Here is a 19,265-nt window from a genome sequence, read left to right as displayed (position 1 = left end):
AATTTATTATTATTTTTTTATTAAATGTGACTTATTTTCCCATTCATTTGTAGAAAATATAAAGAAATAAAGGCATGACAAAAAGATTATAAAAATATTTCTCTTTTTGAAAATTTTTGAAATTAATTTTATTTTTTAAAAAATTCCTCAAAATTGACTATAAGACAAAAATTGTTATCATTTTTTTAATTAATTATATGTATTATTAAATCTCTATTGTTTACTTAGATTAATTCTATTATAATGCAAACACTCGAGAAATATCTACCTCATTTACAATCAAATCAGCGAGAAATGTCAATCTCTATCTAATTTTTTAATTAAAAAAATTAAGAATCTCTCCAAGGACTCTAATCATAACTCTCACATTATTATTTGTCATGATTTTATTCATCTACCATTACTCATTTTATAAGGTGATAGATTTCAATTAGAATTTATAAAAATGGCTCACGGTCGTGAATGATCAATTTAAAAATGACAATTAAAAGAAATTAAGAAGTCTGTATATGATACAAAGTATAAAATGGCTAAATACATATCATTTAAATGAGGATGGCTCTCACTTTCACACTAATCACATATCGCTGAGCCTTGGGACACATGGCATAATCACAAAGCTCAAATTTGATTTTACTTCCCAAGCTAATTTCAAAATAAATTTAAAAATAAAATGATATGTTACTGACAAAATTCTCCACGGTTTTGGGGGCACCATCCTAAATTAGGTGAATTTTTAGTAATTTTTAAGGAATGAAGTAGGAAATGAGAAAAAATAATCTCTAAATTTTTAATGGAGTTGGGTTTGATTTTGTACTCCCCACTCCACTCCCACCCCATTCCCCATTATATGTAAATATTTTTAATTTATATTTAATAGTTTTTGTTCTATCAATTATAATGTTAGTTAATAATTTTTTTCCTAATATAAATAAGTTATAACTAAAAGAAAACCCCACAATATGATTCTTATTTAATCTTAAAATATTAGTTTATTTATAAAAGAATGATAAACCCTATAATCATAAGCTATATAAATATGATGAAGAAAAGAAGAAGCCGTTAACAAAAAAGATTTGAAATATTGTTATACATTTTTATGATTTTAGTTATTATTTGATATCATTTCAAAATATTATTTTAAATTTTTAGAAATTTTTTTAAAAATTAAAATACTGTATAATATAGTAATGATTTTATTTAAATTTCTAATTTTTAATTTTTAATTTACTAAAATTATGTATCCATACCTAATATAAAATAATAAATGAGGAATGAGGTGGGGATAAGGAAATCATTCCCCGCAAGGAGATTTTCCATCCCTACCTCATTAAATATGTTGGGAAATAAAATAACAAATGAAGACAAAATTTTTAATGGAATGAGTAACATGATAGGACTCCCCACCCCCATCCTACCCTAACCCATTGCCATCTCAGTGTGTTACACAAATTTTTTTCTCACTTTTTTTATTTTTCAAACTATGTAGCAGAAACAGAAAAATAAAAAGCCCAAGTCCCCAAGCCCAACACTTAAAATCGCAAGCGAAATTTTTTTTCATCATTTATTTTGTTACGATCACAATTTTTCTTTTCAAAGAATCAAGGATGTGAAATTGTAAATTTGATCTAAGCGGAGTGGTAGCTGCTGCGAAATTAGTCTTGGGGATCAAAAAATTTATAAGATAATAAAGTAATAAAAATAATTTCTTGAAAGAGACCAATAAAGTGGCTCATGCCTTATTATTCATGCATAATGACTTTTGTGAATAGGTTTTTTGTTTTTTTCAAAAAAAATAAATTATTAGAAGTACGATGATTAAATATGTAATTTTACAAGCTATCAAAAAAGGGAAGGAGAGAAATTAAATATACTCAACGTAAACTAGCATATATATATATTAATTAGCATTTAACACCACTATTTATTAAAGGATTAGGATTCGGTACGAAACTTGATTTTTGTTGAATATTGAACTAATAATAATAATTTATTTTATATTTATATTTTTTTTATATCTATTGCTTAACAATCATTGATTTCGCTCTGCATTGAACCCTTTACGAATAATCTCAACTTCACCTAGAAATGTTTATGCTCAATGTTGAGTTGTGTCCCACATTGGCTAGTAAATAGGAGATGCTTGAGTTTATAAGGTGGTAGGTCACTCCACCTAAAAGACTAGTATTTTGGGTTGGATACCTAGAAATCTTATGCTAAGTCCCCCCAACAAGTAGTATCAGAGCTAGACCCTAGTAGCCGGAATGTGGTGGTGGAACAACTCAGGTGTGTCGGACGAAAGGACAGGAGTCCGGCGGTGGTTTCGTCCGAGGGGGAGATTGTTGAGTTGTGTCCCACATTGGCTAGTAAAGGGAAGATGCTTGGGTTTATAAGGTGGTAGGTCACTCCACCTAAAAGGCTAATCTTTTGGGTTGGATACCTATAAATCTTATGCTAAGTCCCCCAACACTCAAAATAGTAAAGGCAGGCTTTCCAGCAACATTTGATTGCGCGGCACCCATATTTGCTGCGACCCTTGAGTGATTACTTGCTAAAGGACCAAACTGTGTTTGCCCTCCACTACGAGCCACAGAAGCTGGTGTTTGTGGCGTACATGCTCTGAAAGTAGAATCATGATTCTGAAGCTTTGGTTGCACTCTGCGGGAAGAAGTACTAGTACTTTGATTTGCACCACTATACCGTGGTTGATTCCTGGGACTAGGGACTGGCTGATAAGTGTGGGCAGAGATGCCAACAAGCATTGGCATTGAACTCCTTCCTCCTGTGGCGGTGCTGCGCTGGGGACCTGCAGACAAAGAATCAAGTGCGTAGTTGACTGGAAAATAGTTCTGATTGCTCAACCTTTAATAAATTAAAATACAGAAATGCCTAGGATAGATTTCAGAAAATGCGGAACGCATGAACCTCAAAATCAGATGGATACTTACTGGAGGGCATGGCAGCAAAATAGAATTGCATCAACTATGGTATGATATAACATATCCAATAAAATGCGAATAGGGATCTCTCAAAACATATAAAGATCAGTTTTATTATGTAATGAAGAGCACAAATATCATATGATAAATTTAAATACCCAATAACAAAGAGCTTACCAGTTACTTTATCCGCAAATCCAAGGCTTTGGCGTAATTTAGGAGTCTGTCTATGCTGAGCAACGAAAAGTAGTAGACTTTCAAGTTCATTACTATCAAAAGCAGATGCCAATCTATAGGCAGCCAAAAGATGCAAGAATCCCAGCACCTCCAAAGAATTCTCAACTCCTACTCTCATCTTCTTATTCCACTCACCTGCCACCTTCAGAGCCTCATCTCGAACTTGAGCATTAATCTCCGGTGCTACGGTCAATAACTGTTCCAACAAAAGAATCCAACTCCTCCTGATAATGCCCACTTGAAACTCCACATCTCTCTCGCTTGAATGAGGAGGGTAAAATCCTGACATTGCATCTAACACCAAAGATGCAGGGTCACGTGCTCTGTTAACTGTGTTAAAAATTTTACCGAAAATCAGATCATGCTTCTGCAAATGCTGATTCAATAGCAGCTGCAGATTTCTTCCTTCGCTTGTCAAATTTTCCTGTTCCTCAATTTTGACTTGCAACTCCAGATTTTTGCCTTGGCCTTCAACTGTTTTTCGGATGGAATCAAACTCTTTCTCCCTTATTTCAAAATCCTTAACACGTTTCTCAAACAGTCTCTCTTTTACTTCAAGATCTTGAAAGCGGTCTTCTAAACCTTTTTTGAGTGAATCAAAAAGCTTCTCCTTCTCTTTGAGCTCTCTGAGGTACCCAATTTCCATTGTCTGAATCAAATCAAATTGCAGCTTGTTGGACGCATGCTGTATAAGATTGAGTTCGTTCCTCTTCAATTCAACCTCATTCGAGCATTCCACAATTTCACTTTTTTATTGAAATCAACTCCTCCTTTTTCACCTGGAACTCCCTGCTGCATTGTTCAATAATTTTTTTGAAAAATTTCAACAGCTTGTCCTTTGATGCGAGTTCTTGACTGAGATCTTCAACTTCTTTCTTCAGTCCATTGTACTCCCTCTCTTTCATTCCAATATCATCAGAATATTTCTTCTGTTTCTTTTTCATTGAATCAAGCTCCCTCTCTATAGACTCAACTTCATTTTCGCGCCGTCTGACCCTCCTCCGGAATGACTCTTAACTTCTCATCTTCTGAATTAAACTGCACCAAGAGCTCCTTGATAGATGATTGAGTCCGCTCCAATTCTTTCTTCTTACACTCGAGTTTTGTCTCACACAGTCTGAGAGACTTTTTAACCTCATCATATGACTTCTCCTTAGCTTTAAGTTCTTCTTCATATTCTTCGATCATTGACTGAATCGAAGAAATTTTGCTATCTTTCAATGCAATCTGTTTCTCACGTTCCTCAACCAATCTTTGGACTTCCCCCAGCTTCTTCTCCTTCAACTAGATTTCATCACAGCATTTTTCCAACAAATTTTCTTCAACAATTCCATCTTTTTCTGATCAACCTGACAGCTATTAACCGACTCTTGAAACAAACTCAGTTCTTCCCTCTTCAAATCAAGACTCACCGACAGCAAATTGAGGTCACTCTCTTTCAACTGAAGCTCACAATCACATTCTCCTATCATCTTTTGAACCAAACCCAATTCTTTTTGCTTACATGCAAGCTCAAAATCACATTCTTTAATCCTTTTTTCAACCAAAACTAAATCAGTCTCCTTACTTTCAATCTCCTTAGCACGCTGATCTAGCAACATAATCTTCATATCAACATCATTACTTTGCTTTTCAAGTGATTTCTTACTTAAATCAAAGTGTTTCTCAAAATCTTTCCATTGAACAGTAAACTTAAGAACTGAATTAGCTTGTTCATGAGCAATATCAAATGATCTTCGCAAGGCTTGTTTCTTTGACTCAGCAGCTCTCAGCTCCTCAGAAATATTAACAGTGCAATTCTGCATTTTAGAAACTAAAACAAACCCAGTTGAAAATAAAGTTTTAAGTATAAAGCATATGCAAAATGATCTAAAATTAGCAGTTGCAGAATGAACTTACCGGAACCGGCAATGTTCCCCTCAAAGTTCAAAGCAGCTGGCTTGATTTGGATGCAAAGAAAGAAGTCTCTAGTTGAAAAATGGCGAATGTACTATATGTCAGAGGGAAATGGAAAGGAGAGTTCATTTACTGCGAAATGTATTTCTTCCACTGCAAGTATAACCATTTCCCCATAAAATGTGGTGCTACATTTATTTATTAATTATTTTTTCTTTCAATTGAATTTGCTCAGTGATAAACGCTAAGTTACACGTAACTTACACCCACACACACATACATAGTGTGCTGTGTGGGATTCATATACTATTTATATATGTAGTGTAAATTACATTACATATAACTTAAGTCCTCCGCCCTCCTTTCCTAAGTTTACCAAATGAAAAATATGTAAAACAAGTACAGAGGAAAAAAAAAATTTAATGGAAAAGACAAAACCTTTTCATTTTAATTAATTTTTATTCTCTTTTATAAAGTTCAGTGCTCTTCTAAATGACTTTCACATGTGAGCCGTGGGATGATGCAATTGGGTTAAAAATTTTCAAAATAATTTATTGTATTGTTTTATTTATTTTATTTAAGAGATATGAAGTGGGTAAAACCCCAAATTGATTTTTCATCTACTCACATCTAATGCAATTCTTTTAAAATTCATTTTATGAATAATGTTTTTGGATTTGTAGTATTACTAGATTATTTATTTGTTTGTTTATCGTATTTAATAACTAATTTGATAACAAATATATTCATGACATGTGGGATTATGTTGTAAAACACAGCTGTATCATATTGCAAAAAATAAATTACTGAAAAATTTTATCCGTGATCATGGTTAAATAAGTAATTTCACAAGTTAAATATATTTACAATAAATAAAAGAGCATTCAACAATGCTTCACCTGTAATCTATCACTTGTACTGCAAGATGCATTTTCTACTGCGAGAAAGGTCATTGAGGTAACACAACTGCATGAACACAAATTAATTTTCATGAATTTCCCTACAGAGACAAGACATCATTTTTTTTTTTTATTTTAAGGGTAAGCAGTACCATTGTAAAGTAGCCTGTGTTAATTAGCATTTAACACTTTTCAACTAGAAGTACTTGTACTGGAAATGGTGAAGGTTTTGGTTTCCTGTCACATTTGATGTTTGCCCGGCACCCATATTTGCTCTGGCCCTTGAGTGATTACTTGCTATATGATCAAATTGCATTTGCCCTCCATTAAGAGCCACACCTGGACCATGCTGCATGGTGGGAGAACTCCTATGCAGATTAACGGAAGCTGGAATCTGCGGCATGCAAGCTCTGGTAGTCAGTGGTTCTATCCGAGGACGTTTGTAGTTATTCTGCAGTTGTGGTTGCTCCCTGGAGGCAGAAAAACCAATACTATGATTTATTCCACTGTGCTGTGGCTGATTCGTGTGGCTAGGGACTGGCTGATTAGTGGGGGTAGAAGTGCCAATATTATAATTATTTCTACTCGCCAATTGTAGTTGAATCGTTGCACTAGGGGCTGGTGTAGAATGTCGTCTGCAGTCTGCCTTCGCCATCTCCAACTGAACAATGCGTTGTTTGATGTTTTCAATCAACAATGAAGATTCAAGTTTGTTTTCTTTGAAGCATTCGATTAAGAAAGTTAAAGCATTTACTTCGAAGTCTATGGCTTTGACCTGCAAGACGGTTTGGTGTTAGAAAGTAAACGCATATTTTTATATCAATAGCAAGCACTCTGTGCTTGAGTAATGGCCAAATCATTCCATGCAGAGAAAATTGACATGCCTTTGCATCAGACGAGTTATTTCCTTTTCTGTGGATGTCAGATATGTTATCATCCAAGTATTGTTTAAAGATGGCTTCTGGCTTGGCAATGTCTGTGAGCTTGAATGCACAAATAAATCTGATTGCTGCAATATGCTTCTTCCTCCCAATAAGATTACGAACAAAATCTATCACATGAAAACAAAAGCCAAATTCAAGCTCCATCAAAGTGTTCCCCTGAATGTAAATACCTAAAATATTGATTATCAGCTGCATAGCAATGGCAGTAAAAGAACAAATAAAAGATATGTTGGATCTTATTAGAAACTGATTTGGATCAACAAATAACTCTTGAATAATAAGCTAAGAGCATTTATTTATGTATTTTCTGCTGCAACATTTAGTCCTAAAAGTTATAAACTGGTGTAGGCTTATAAGCTTGTTAGAAATAAAGAACCTTAGAAAGAAATGGAAGAAATTTAGACAGGATAAGAGAATTCATAGGAAATTTTCAAAATTCAATTCATTGATGCTATGATTTGCATAAGCACCGATTCCCTTTTTGTAGTGGGGAAAAGGAAACTCCCTATCCAGAAAAAAAGGTATAAAAAATATTAAACCTTAAACATGACCATGATGAAAATGTATTATTATAATATTAAACCAAAATAATTTTATTATGATAAAATATCTCATTATATATAATATTACAATAATATCAGCCACAAAATCTCTAATACAACCAAGAAAGAAATCTGAAAAAAATGCTAACTATTATGCCTATGATGTGCTACATCTTATAATATTCACTTTCGGCAACTTGACCCCGTTTTAAGCAATGAAACTTTCAGATGCAGTCATATGCTTTCCAGAAAGTAAAACTATAGCCCAGCTACTTTTTGTGGGAACTGAAATATGACTATACTAAAGAAAAGGAATTCACAAGAAGTTGAACAAGAGGGTGACAAAAAGCTAGAGCCCACCAACATTTTGCAAAAACCGAAATATGATTACATACTTTCCACATTAACTATCAGATGTTGGAGAAATAGAGGATTGCCCAAAAAAAAAATCTTAAACTGGATTTTGAAAATTAAGAACAAAAAAAGATCCATGTTAGGTTGTACAACTTACTGGGGACTATATCCATGAAACCAAGGGCTCGACATGTTTCAGGAGCTTGTTTGTGTTCGGAAATTGTCCAGAGAAGTTCTACAATCTCCACTCTGTTGAAAGAAGCCACCAATTCAAATGTACCCAAAAGCTGCAAGAAAACCAAAACCTCCAAAGAATTCAGAGTGCCAACTCCCATCTTGGTTTTCCACTCAACTGCCAGCTTCATTGCTTCACCTTTGACTCGAGGATTCATTATCGGTAAAACTTCCTTCAGCTTCTCCAAGACAAGGATAAAACACTTTACATTATCTTCTTCAAAGCCAGTACCTTGAGACTTCCAGTGCTGAATAAAATCCAAAACAAACATTGCTGGATCTGGAGCCAAATGAAGAAGTTGTAAAACTTCATTGTGACCTAAATCATGCTTGTTTAGGAGTGACAGATAACTCCTTGCTTCTCTTGTGGTGCTGCATTGGAGACCTACAGACAAAGAATCAAGTAAATTGTTGACTGGAAAATATTCAGATTTCTTAATCTTCTAAGATTAAAGATATCAAAATGCTTAAGACAGATTTCAGAAATTTGGAGATAGTATGAAGTTTAAATCAAAATTATTACTGGAGACCAAGACAGCAAAATGGCCTACAAACTTATGACTTAGGATTGAATCAAGACCCTTGCTTGAGTCGTGATGCTAGCTGTTCAGGGTGTTTTAACAGAGTGAAGAAAGGAGACACGTAATTGCTAATAAATATCATATGAAGAACACAGATGTAAGCTAACAGAACAACAAGCCTTATAATTTAAAAGCCATATTATTCCAGTAATAGCTAATGTTACAAACTCTACCTTTCAGACAATAAATGGATCAAATTAAGGTAGGGAAAGATTATGTCTCAAGACCAGTAGTAAAGGCAGTTGGCAACAATGCTTCTGCATGAGGCAATTGAAATACAAAATCACTTGAGAACTAAGGACTTTGATGGACAAGAAAATACAGATGTATTCTCTAATAATCAAAAAAACCAAAAATCAGCTAGCTCCTATAATTTCTATTGTAAAGTATTTATAATCCTTTTCTTTCACATGTAACATCAGTGGAATAATAATACGTCCTAATAAGTTAGAGTGGAAATAACAAGGTTACAAATAGGTTTCTCACAACATCAACTTTTCGAAATAATGGAGAGCAATAATTGCACCCAATACATCTAAATTTAAATAACAAAGAGCTTACCGCGTGCTTTTTCCGCAAACCCGAGGCTCTGCCGTAATTTAGATGTCTGTCTGTGCTGAGCAACAATATCAAGAAGACTTTCAAGTTCAATACCATCAAAAGAAGGTCCCAATCCATAGGCAGCTAAAAGATGCAAAAACCCCAGCACCTCCAAAGAATTATCCTCTGCTACTCTCATCTTCTTCTTCCACTCACCTGCCACCTTCATAGCCTCATCTCGTACTTGAGGATTAATCTCCGGTGTGACACTTGATAACTGCTCTAACAAAAGAATACAAGTCCTCCTAATAATGCTCACATCGAACTCCATACCTCCCTCCCTCGAATGAGGAGGGTAAAATCCTTCCATTGCATCTAACACCAACGACGCAGGGTCACCTGCTTTTGTGAGTGTGTGGGAAATTTCACCAAAAACCAAATCATGTTTCTGCAAATGCTGATTCAAGAGCAACTGTAGATTTTTTCCAGTGATCATGGTGCATGATTGAAGAGACAGTTGTTTTGTACCCTCGTTGCCTTTCAAACTTTCAGGTTGCTCAATTTTCACTTGCAAATGGAGGTTGTTAGACAATTTTTTCTCTTTCAACTCCAGATTTTTACTGCGATCTTCAACTGCTTTTCGGATAGACTCAATCTCTTTCTCTCTTAGCTCAAACTCCTTGACACGTTCCTCAAATTTTCTCTCTTTTATTTCAAGATCTTGCCAGCGTTCATCTAAAGCTTCTTTTAATGAATGAAACTGCTTTTCCTTCTCTTTGAGCTGTTTGAGGTATCCAATGGCCATTGTCTGAATCAAATCCAGTTCTAACTCGTTTGATTCACACTCGTCAGAAAGCTCTGCTACAGAATTTTCTATCACACAAAGGTGCTTCTTTTTTAATTCAAGCTCCTCTGAGCATTTATCAATTAATTTTTCAACTGAAATTAACTCATTTTCTTTTTCCTCGAACTCATTCCTGCATCCTTCAAGAGATTCTTGGACACGTTTTAACTGCTTCTCCTTCAATGTGAGTTCCTGACTGCGTTTTTCTATGCATTTCCTTATCCCATTGAACTCCCTCTCTTTCAATTCAATATCATTAAAATATTTTTTCATTTCTTCTTTCATTGCATCAAGCTTCTCCTCTTTAGAGTCGAGTTCATTTTCGCACAGTCTGACAATCCTCTGGAGTGACTCTAATTTCTCCTCTTCTAGATGAAGCTCCAATGAGAGCTCTATAATAGATGTTTGAGTGAGCTCCAACTCTTTCTTTTTACAATCAAGTTTTGTCTCACACTGTATAATAGACTTCTTAATTTCATCATATAGCTTCTCTTTCGATTCAAGTTCTTCAGCATAATCTTCAATCAATGACTGAAGTGAAGATGCATGTTTCTCCTTCATCACAAGCTCTTTCTCACATTCCTCAATTGAGCTTCGAATTTTCCTCAAGTCCTTTTCTTTCAACTCAATTTGCTCACAAAAGTCTTTAATCAAATTTTCCAACCGCCTCTGGTCCACAAGACTTTTATCATTTGACTTTTCAACCAAACCCACTTCTTTCATCTTCAAATCGAGCTTCTCCAACCACTCCTCAACCGATTTTTTAACCAAATTCAACTCACCCTCTTTCAACTGAAGCTCACATTCACATTCTCCAATCCTCTTTCGGACCAACTCCAATTGTTTTTCCTTACACGCAAGCTCAAAATTACACTCTTTAATCCTTCTTTCAGCCAAAACTAAATCACTCTCCTTGCTTTCAATCTCCTTAGCACGCTGATCTAACAACCTAATCTTGCTATCAGCATCATTACTTTGTTTTTCAAGTGATTTCATACTTATATCAAGGTGTTCCTCTAAATCTTTCCATTGAACAGTGAAATTCAGTACTGAATTAGCTTGTGCATGTGCAAGGTCATATGATCTTCTTAAGATTTCTTTCTTTGACTCGGCGAGTCTCAACTCCTCTTTATTATTATCACAGTTCTTCATTTTACAAACTTAGACAAACCCAGTTCATAAGAACACAATGTAAGTGAAAATGAGCATTCAAAATTAAACAATTAGATGAACAGTTGCAGAAGAGTTAACTAACCGGTCGTCTTCAAACTCTGCAGTCAAAGGATTAAAATAAAAGAAACGCTTGTCGCCGCCGATAACCTGTCACTGTCATGAGCTTAACTTTTCAACCAGCTAGCGTGACGCCGAAGTAAAGAACTCTTGCTTTAATGTTGGCGAGTTAGTGGACTCATCAGCGCAGCGTTTCAGTCCTTGTGAAAGTGACATATTCTGAATTCAGTGTACATGAAATAATGTCATGACACGTATCTGTTTTCTATTTGCAGGCTGTAAATTTAATTTATAGGGAGCTCCTGTGTTACAATTAATGTAACATACACACTCAACAACAACCACATAAATGATGGACCCACATAATTTATGTGGTTATCGTTGAGTGTGTATGTTACATTAATTGTAACATAGCATTTGCCTAATTTATAATATCGGTTTTGTGCATTTAAAAATCTTAAAATACATTAGAGATACTTATACAATAAACAAATAATGTTATAATATATGAGTATTTATTTTAAAAAATTACTGTATAAATGGTTGTTAAATTCAATTCAATTATGTATGTAGTAGATGAATTAATTGGTTATATTATCTCTAAAATATTTTAAAATTCCTTGTGAGCATTTATCTTTGTTTCTTTATAGTTTTTGATAACTCTCGTATATGATAATTTCGGAGTCTTACTCTTATTTTCAAATACTCTTTTATTTATGTTTCTTATAAAATAATATAAATCAAATTAATTTTTATTTATTCTAATCTATTTCTTTTTCTTTTTTTATTCTAATATACTTTATTATTTATGAACTAAAATAATATTAAATACAAATAAAAAATTTAAAAAATAGTTCAAACTTGAACGCATATTTGCTTTTCACTTAGATTGTAATAAATACATTTTTTTGAATATTTTTCGTATAATAAATGAATATTTTGAATTCCCCAAAGTAAATAACTTATTTACCTTTTTTTTCTTAAATTTTAGTACCATGGATTTAAAATAGAAGGGAATAAGTGGTAGATAGTAATTTGAGTAGGGAGATATGATACAATAAGACCATGGGATACAACAGTCAAACCTATTATTTAAGTATAAATGGGACTTAATTGAATTATGACACAAATTATGTGATTCAATAAAAGTATTACATGTTGATATTAACTTTTTTGAATTTACAATATATATTATAGTCGAACCCATTATTTTAATATAAAAACAAGACCTAACCGAATTATAGCACAAATAATGTGATTCAATAAAATAGTACGTTCTTGAACTTTAAAAATATACAATTGTCAGAACCCATTATTTTTATTATAAAAAACTTAACTGAATTACGGTATAAATTATGTGAATTCAACAAAGTATTATATGTTGATATGGAAACTTTCATGAATTTTTAAAAATTTCAAAATTATTGAGGCTGTGAGATTCCGTAGTCCAACTAGTATTTTTAATATAAAATATGACTTAGCTGAATTATGGTGCTAATAATGTGATTCAACAAATATTATGTGTTGATAAGAATTTTCTTGAATTTTTAAAAATTTCAAAGTCATATATAAGGCTTTTTAATTTTATTAGGAGAGAATTCTGCTCAGTATTGACCTATTCGAATAATCAAATTTAAAGCATAAAGATAATGACAATCATGGACCTTATAACATATTATTTCCTTATGATTATTCCGAGATAATTTCATTTTTGTGTAATTATATTCTGTTCTGTTCACAATCTTTATCTTAAAGTTCGTTTAAAACTACTCTCGATTCTTGAAAGTCATAAGTTTCAAGGAAATCTTTTTTTCTCAAACTCTTCATAAACCGCATTAAAAATATATGATTAATTTTTAAAATGTTTCGAAAATCTCCCTTTAAATTATAAAAAAAGTTGTCATTAGCATTCATTGACTTAACTCTTAAGCTAATCAATGAGGCTCACGAGGTTGATAATGGTCATATTTAAAATTAAAATACTGTAACTTTTAATATACAACTGCTGTGAAAAAAAAATTATAATTATGAAACAAAAGTTAATAATATATAGTAAATATAAATTTTAAATAATAATTTTGACAAAATTATTAAAGTTTTCTATCATATAAGTAAAAAAAAAATCATATTAATATAGTTTTTAAGTTACAGTAGCTAATGTTTATTAAACACTTTAGTGGTATACCTTTTAAGTTGTAGATGCCAACCTTAGTCACAAACACACTCAAATTTACCACCAACTAAAGGCTTCCTTCCCATACAAAAATCCTTTTCCTTTTTTTTTTCTTTTCCAATTGTTGGGATTTTTAGTGTCTTCCATTATTTGCAAGGAAATGCATTAAACAAATAATAAATAAAAAGTATAAACGGAAAAAATAATAAATAGAAATTTTTTTTGTCATATAATCATAAATGGTTGTGAGTACGAGCTATTAAAATATTACAATTAAATTTATTTTTCCTATTTCTAGCAAATCTAATCCAAAGCATGATATTGACTTATCCTATTACCATAGAGAGTAGAATTTCAAAGGGGGAGAGCATATTAAAATGAAGAGAACGTGGGAAGCGTGGCAATGGATCATATTTGACCCAACAATCACGTGATTCAAATTCAATCGGTTCAAATTTAATAAGTTTTAAATTGATTTGGATGTTGTGCGTTGATCTAATACGGATTTGAAACAGTTTAGATTTATCTTAATATCTAGATCTAAATCCATATCCATATCCACTTAGCTTTTAATTTAATTTAATTTTAAAAATTTATTAACAATTATGTAATTATAAATGATAATAAATTTTATTAATAGTATATTAGTGGTATTTACCATGTATTTAAAAATCTTAAAACTTAAAGGTTAGTTTTGTAAATTTAAATGATAATAAAAAAAAATTAGGGTGTGGCTATTTGAATCCATCAAACTACTCATTAAACCCACTTTTGAAAAATAATTTTTTATGATTAAAATACTCCAAGATCAAATTATAGTTATGGACATTAAAATATAATTAAAAAATAAAATTTTTACTCTTTCAACCCATCTTTATGTTTAACATAATTTATTAAACCCTAATCAATAAAGAGGTGTGATTCTTTTATCAAGCCATATATTTTTAAAATATTTTATATTTATTCACTCTTTAAATGTTTCTTTCTCATAGTATTGCTCTATCAAATGAAAAGTTTATGAGCAGTCATTTGTCAATTTAAATTTAAATTCATAAGCAATCATTGCAAATGTAACACCGCAAAAATTACCCATGAAAACACAAGGGTAAAATTGGAATGAAACCTCACATCATTTATTCTTATTAGTAAATTTCAAGATAGACAATCATTATTCATACTTCAATTGAATCCTTACATAGAACATCTGAAATAAAGTCTCCAAAGAAAAGTCTCTAATCCAAAATAAAAAGTCTTAGCTAAATTTAATCTTTAAAGCAACTCCAAAGATACACTAAAAAAATTCTCCATCTAAGAACCCAAGCCACATCTCTAATCAATCTGCAAAATATTGGGGAGGAGAGGTGATCCGTTAACTCGGTAAGCAAATTCATGCACAATATTTGAAAACCTTTGTCATTTTACCTTTAAATATTTTATAACAACATCTTCATTTAGCATAAAGGGTGGATTCATGTAAAAGCATTAAAAACATTAAAACATTCATAAAAACATAAAAACATGAAAACATAAACATTGGTAGCTCATGTCTCGTAGTCATCATCATTCATCATTCATCATTTATCACTTATCACTTAGGGTGTTATACCCCACATTGTTCCTCATTTAGAGTACTATATCCCACATTATTCATAACATCCTTGTGCACAAGATCATCATCATACTAGCAAGCTGGTCATAACACTTCATAACATCATAACATCATAACATTAACATCATATACATTACTACGAACTATGAGACAAAACATTTTTAAATCCACCTTATATCTTTTCATAAATAACATTTTAAGTCTTCTAAAATATTTAAGAACTTTTCTTTGAACATTTAATTCTTTTGGAAAATTCTTTAAGAAAACATTTGTTTTGAGAAAACTAATTTATTAAGAAACGTTCATTTAAAAATACATTTATATAAATTCATTTAAAAGCATTTTTATTTTGAAAAATTCATTTTAACATTTTAGAAATCAATTTTGTAAAAACCTCCATTTAAACATAATTCTTATAACATAAATTGCATTTATTATAAAACGTATTATGCATGAATCTACTTACCTCGATCCGCAGAAATCAACTCAATACCTTAAGAATAAACCAACGAGCTCACCCACATCCTATAATCATAATAAAAATATCCTTATCAATATCATCTCTAACCTTAAACATAATCTCAACCATCCTTAATTCATACTTCATAGGCATTTATACTATCTCAATACTTATACATATTCTAGACATAAGTATGAGTATCTTGCACGTGCTGATTTTTAATAACCTATACACATATCGAAAAACCATGAAAATTTATAGAGGCACTGTGAACATGCATATCATTGAATACAATATTTCACAAAAATCAGCATAAGTAAAAATCGAGTCAAATTATTGACCTTTCACCATAGTAACAAAACTGTCCATTATTGATCAAAACAGACCTTTACCACTTAGGAAGTTCATAAAATAGTCTTTAGTACTCGAAATAATATGTTTCTTTTTTCTAATTACAGAAGACACATTCAGAAAGCATATAATTACAATTCATAATTTTTGGACTCCTGAAACTATTTAAAAACGTTTTATTTCCGATAACATCTAACCCGTCCAGAAAATTCCAGATTTGAAAACAGAATTTCAAAAATTCGTATCTTTTATTTTACGTGCCCAAAAATCACGATTCTAGTTTTTAAAGACAGAGGAAAGATTGAAATTTCATTATAAAATCCTAACATGGCATGTAATATTCATAAATTAGCCCAACTGTTACACGTTTCGGCTTCCGCAATTCTGGAAAACAGTTTCCAGATTTGCAGCATTCACATGTTACGATTTTTAATAATTTAACCACAAAGAATAAAACTACGAAATTAAACACGCAAGCATAGAAGACATAGATCTGTTGATACAAATATCGCCATAATTTTTAAGGATGTCTAACCTTACAGAAAAATTTCCAGAATTGAGAACCGCTGCTGAAAATCGGAATTTTCCAGCACCAGTAACCCAACTTCGAAAACCCATAACAATTTGCATACTCAGACGATTTCAACACAAAACCTATCAATGGAAAGCTTAGGATGTCTAGTTCCATGATATGTAAGCATATTCACGTGATTCTAAATAACGAAAACGATTTCGAGTAAGGAATAGAGACTGTTCATATCATTACAAACAAACATATATTACCCAAATCATACTACAAGTAATTAAAGGCAAACAATTAATAAAAATAAATCATATAAGTCAAAGAAATACTTAATACCTTAAGGCAAATACTAAGAAAAGAAGTTATAAAACTTTCTTTTCTTTCTCTAAAGACTTATGTTTCTTTCTCTCTTTTTTTTCTAGGATTTGTAACGGTGTAGAAAATAAAAGACAGTTTCTTAAAAAGATGGTTTCCTCTTAAATACTTAATAAGTAATAAATATTTTTTTTAAAAAAAACTAATAACTTATGTAACTTATTTAAAGCAATTTGATAAATTTTACTCACACACAAACACCCAATAATAACTATCCTACTCAATTTAATAAGGGTAAAAGAGAAAAATAAATAAATAAATAAATATACAGTAAATATATAGTCCTTAACTAAGAAATCAACCTACTGACATAGCTTGATAGTTGATATAGCAAGCCTGAACAATGAAGAAGCAGCCATTTCGAGTCCTTATGCCTTGTTGGGTGAGTTTTCATCATTTTAGAATTTCTAAATCGGTAAATGGAAATTATATTATTGAAAACCACCAATAAGATGCACTATGAAATCATATTCCTTACTTAACTTTCTTCAAAAGAACTTTTTCTGAAAAAACTTTCTTCGAATAAAAAAAAAAATCAATGAAACATTTATCATATGGGTTTAATGAGTAAACTCACTATTATTACAAAAATTAGGTTTTTAGTAAGGATATATTAGGTGTTAAGTGGTTTATTGAGTAAAATTTAAAATTTTTAAATTTGAAGTTGGGTTTATTTAGCAAAGAGATTTAGTGAGTAATTTGGTAGGTTCAAATATAAAGTAAAATTAGGGCAATCGACCCCAATCTTTTTTGAGTTTTCATTCTTCAATTCATCCTTTTTCTTTCTCTTTAGTCTATTCTTACTTCTCCACTCCATTTGAATACTTGGATCAGCCCTTTAATTGCTGGGTAAATCTCTAGACATGATTCTTCTTTTCTGTTATTTACTTATAACCTTATTTATGTTGTGTAACCACTAATCAGTTGTGACTATCTACCATAACATTAACTATATTATTCATTTACTTAGTTAAATATGGTCATAATAAAAATAATAAAACATTGAATCTAAATCTTATTTAACTTATATGTCACTACTTAATGTTGTAGGAGTGATGATGGGCATGCTCTGGATAACATCATGATGAATGAGACATTAAAATATTACATTGATCTTCCTCTTAAAGTTATTTTTGATAGATATTTTATTATATTCTTGTATAAAAAGCACAAGTTACAATATTTATTAGATTTTTGAAAAAAAATATGTGATTTAATTGTTATCAGTACATTTTGGTTTTTAATTTTCTTTCTAAAAATTATTACTTTTTTTTTTATTATTGAGTTTTAGAATTCATGATGGATTCAGATCAAATTTGGACTTTATTTTTTTTATTTGGAGTAAATATAAATTTTTATTTTTTTGGTCTAGATATAGAGTTAAAAACATGGATTTATGATAGATCTGGAGCACGTACAGATCTCAATTTTTATTAAGGATCTGAACTTAGAGTAGGGTATATCCAACTCATTTCTGCCCCATTATTATCCCTACAATTAAGGGTTTATTGAAGAAAGCAGGGTTATTTTTTAAATTAATGGGGTTTCGTAAGAAACTTTTAAAATTTTTTATACAAATTTAATAGTGTACAAAGGAAACAAAAGATTTTAAGAGGTATTTAAAAGAATTCCAATAATTCAACTCTAATGAAAGTTAGCGAGCCCTGTTGAGAAGTCAATAAAGTGGCTTCCAAATTCAAAATTGCAAGCTGTAAATATTTGGCGTTGCACAATCCTGCACCAAATGAAGAAAAATGAAAAAGTTAGCAAAATTTATCAAATTGACAGAGACGAAGATTGACAAATTTCAGAGGGATTAGGTGGAATAGTGCAAGCTTGAAGCCTATAAATCAAAGCCATTTCTTTATTCTATATGATCCCAAAAAATTGTTAAGCTTATAAGTTTCTAAACTTTTGAGAGTTCTGAGAGTGTGAGCAATTGGAGAGTGTGTGTGAGAGTACTGGGTGTATTTTGGTTCTGGGAAAGTGAGATTTCTTTACTCAAATAATTGTTAATAATACAATTATTAAATTCTCTTGCTCTTGTGGACGTAGGCATATTACCAAACAACGTAAATTTTGTGTCCTTTATTTTTCTATAATTATTTGGTGCATTTGATTCCGCATTCCGCGCACAACAAGTCCTTTAACAAAAGAGTGGGGCTTAGAACACCGCTTAAAATTTTTTTAAAACTACACGTTTAAGAAAAACATGGGGATGTTCGGTAACTATAATTCTAACTCTCAACTTTAAAATTGTCAAGAAATTAGAACCGGATTTTTATAAGGATTTTAGAGTGTTAATATATCGCACCACTCTTTAACAAATTTGGTATCCCAAACCAAATTGAACTGAAATTGAAGACAAAAGTGAATTAATTCTAGCACACCTTTAATTTTGCTTTTCACTCTCCTTTTCTCGTGGAAACCTACTTTAGTTCCCAAAAATCTTATTCTAACCGTTTCTCTCCGATTAAATAAAAAAAATTAATTTCTTTCACTCATCTCCAATTACAGTTTTTTTTAATAAAATT

The 19,265-nt window shown here is 31.4% G+C and overlaps 3 protein-coding genes and 1 long non-coding RNA gene across 7 annotated transcripts; all 4 read right to left on the bottom strand.

Moving 5' to 3' along the window:
* Window positions 1-1,977: 1,977 nt before the first annotated feature.
* On the bottom strand, window positions 1,978-3,822 carry LOC102619182 (FRIGIDA-like protein 5). Its single transcript, XM_006471793.4, has 2 exons — window positions 3,117-3,822; window positions 1,978-2,806 (listed from the first exon to the last, which is right to left on the bottom strand). Exons 1-2 carry the CDS (start codon window positions 3,820-3,822, stop codon window positions 2,412-2,414), a joined length of 1,101 nt encoding a protein of 366 aa, XP_006471856.2. The 3' UTR covers window positions 1,978-2,411.
* Window positions 3,823-4,151: 329 nt separating this feature from the next.
* On the bottom strand, window positions 4,152-4,981 carry LOC127902373 (uncharacterized). Its single transcript, XM_052441279.1, has 2 exons — window positions 4,526-4,981; window positions 4,152-4,460 (listed from the first exon to the last, which is right to left on the bottom strand). The coding sequence occupies exons 1-2, from the start codon at window positions 4,979-4,981 to the stop codon at window positions 4,152-4,154; spliced, it is 765 nt and encodes a 254-aa protein (XP_052297239.1).
* A 920-nt stretch (window positions 4,982-5,901) lies between these two features.
* Window positions 5,902-11,411, bottom strand: LOC102630417 (FRIGIDA-like protein 5). 4 transcript variants are annotated; one of them, XM_052440968.1, is made up of 5 exons: window positions 11,266-11,411; window positions 9,188-11,170; window positions 7,969-8,460; window positions 6,856-7,085; window positions 5,902-6,746 (listed from the first exon to the last, which is right to left on the bottom strand). In XM_052440968.1, exons 2-5 carry the CDS (start codon window positions 11,160-11,162, stop codon window positions 6,168-6,170), a joined length of 3,276 nt encoding a protein of 1,091 aa, XP_052296928.1. In that variant the 5' UTR covers window positions 11,163-11,170; window positions 11,266-11,411; the 3' UTR covers window positions 5,902-6,167. The 4 variants fall into 4 exon arrangements, with proteins under 4 accessions (XP_052296928.1, XP_024952453.2, XP_015383903.2 ...); XM_025096685.2 differs by having other exon boundaries at window positions 9,188-11,395; XM_015528417.3 differs by having other exon boundaries at window positions 7,969-8,430; window positions 9,188-11,394.
* Window positions 11,412-14,543: 3,132 nt separating this feature from the next.
* On the bottom strand, window positions 14,544-16,794 carry LOC127902172 (uncharacterized). The gene is made up of 3 exons (XR_008054714.1): window positions 16,693-16,794; window positions 15,489-15,547; window positions 14,544-14,751 (listed from the first exon to the last, which is right to left on the bottom strand). It is a non-coding gene; the product is annotated as an uncharacterized LOC127902172 (long non-coding RNA).
* Window positions 16,795-19,265: the final 2,471 nt, after the last annotated feature.

Source organism: Citrus sinensis, chromosome 5, assembly GCF_022201045.2.
Source record: "Citrus sinensis cultivar Valencia sweet orange chromosome 5, DVS_A1.0, whole genome shotgun sequence".
In the NCBI taxonomy this organism is placed as follows: Eukaryota; Viridiplantae; Streptophyta; class Magnoliopsida; order Sapindales; family Rutaceae; genus Citrus; species Citrus sinensis.
The sequence above is the reverse complement of the archived record's forward strand: the minus strand, read 5'-3'. Positions and strand labels throughout refer to the sequence as shown.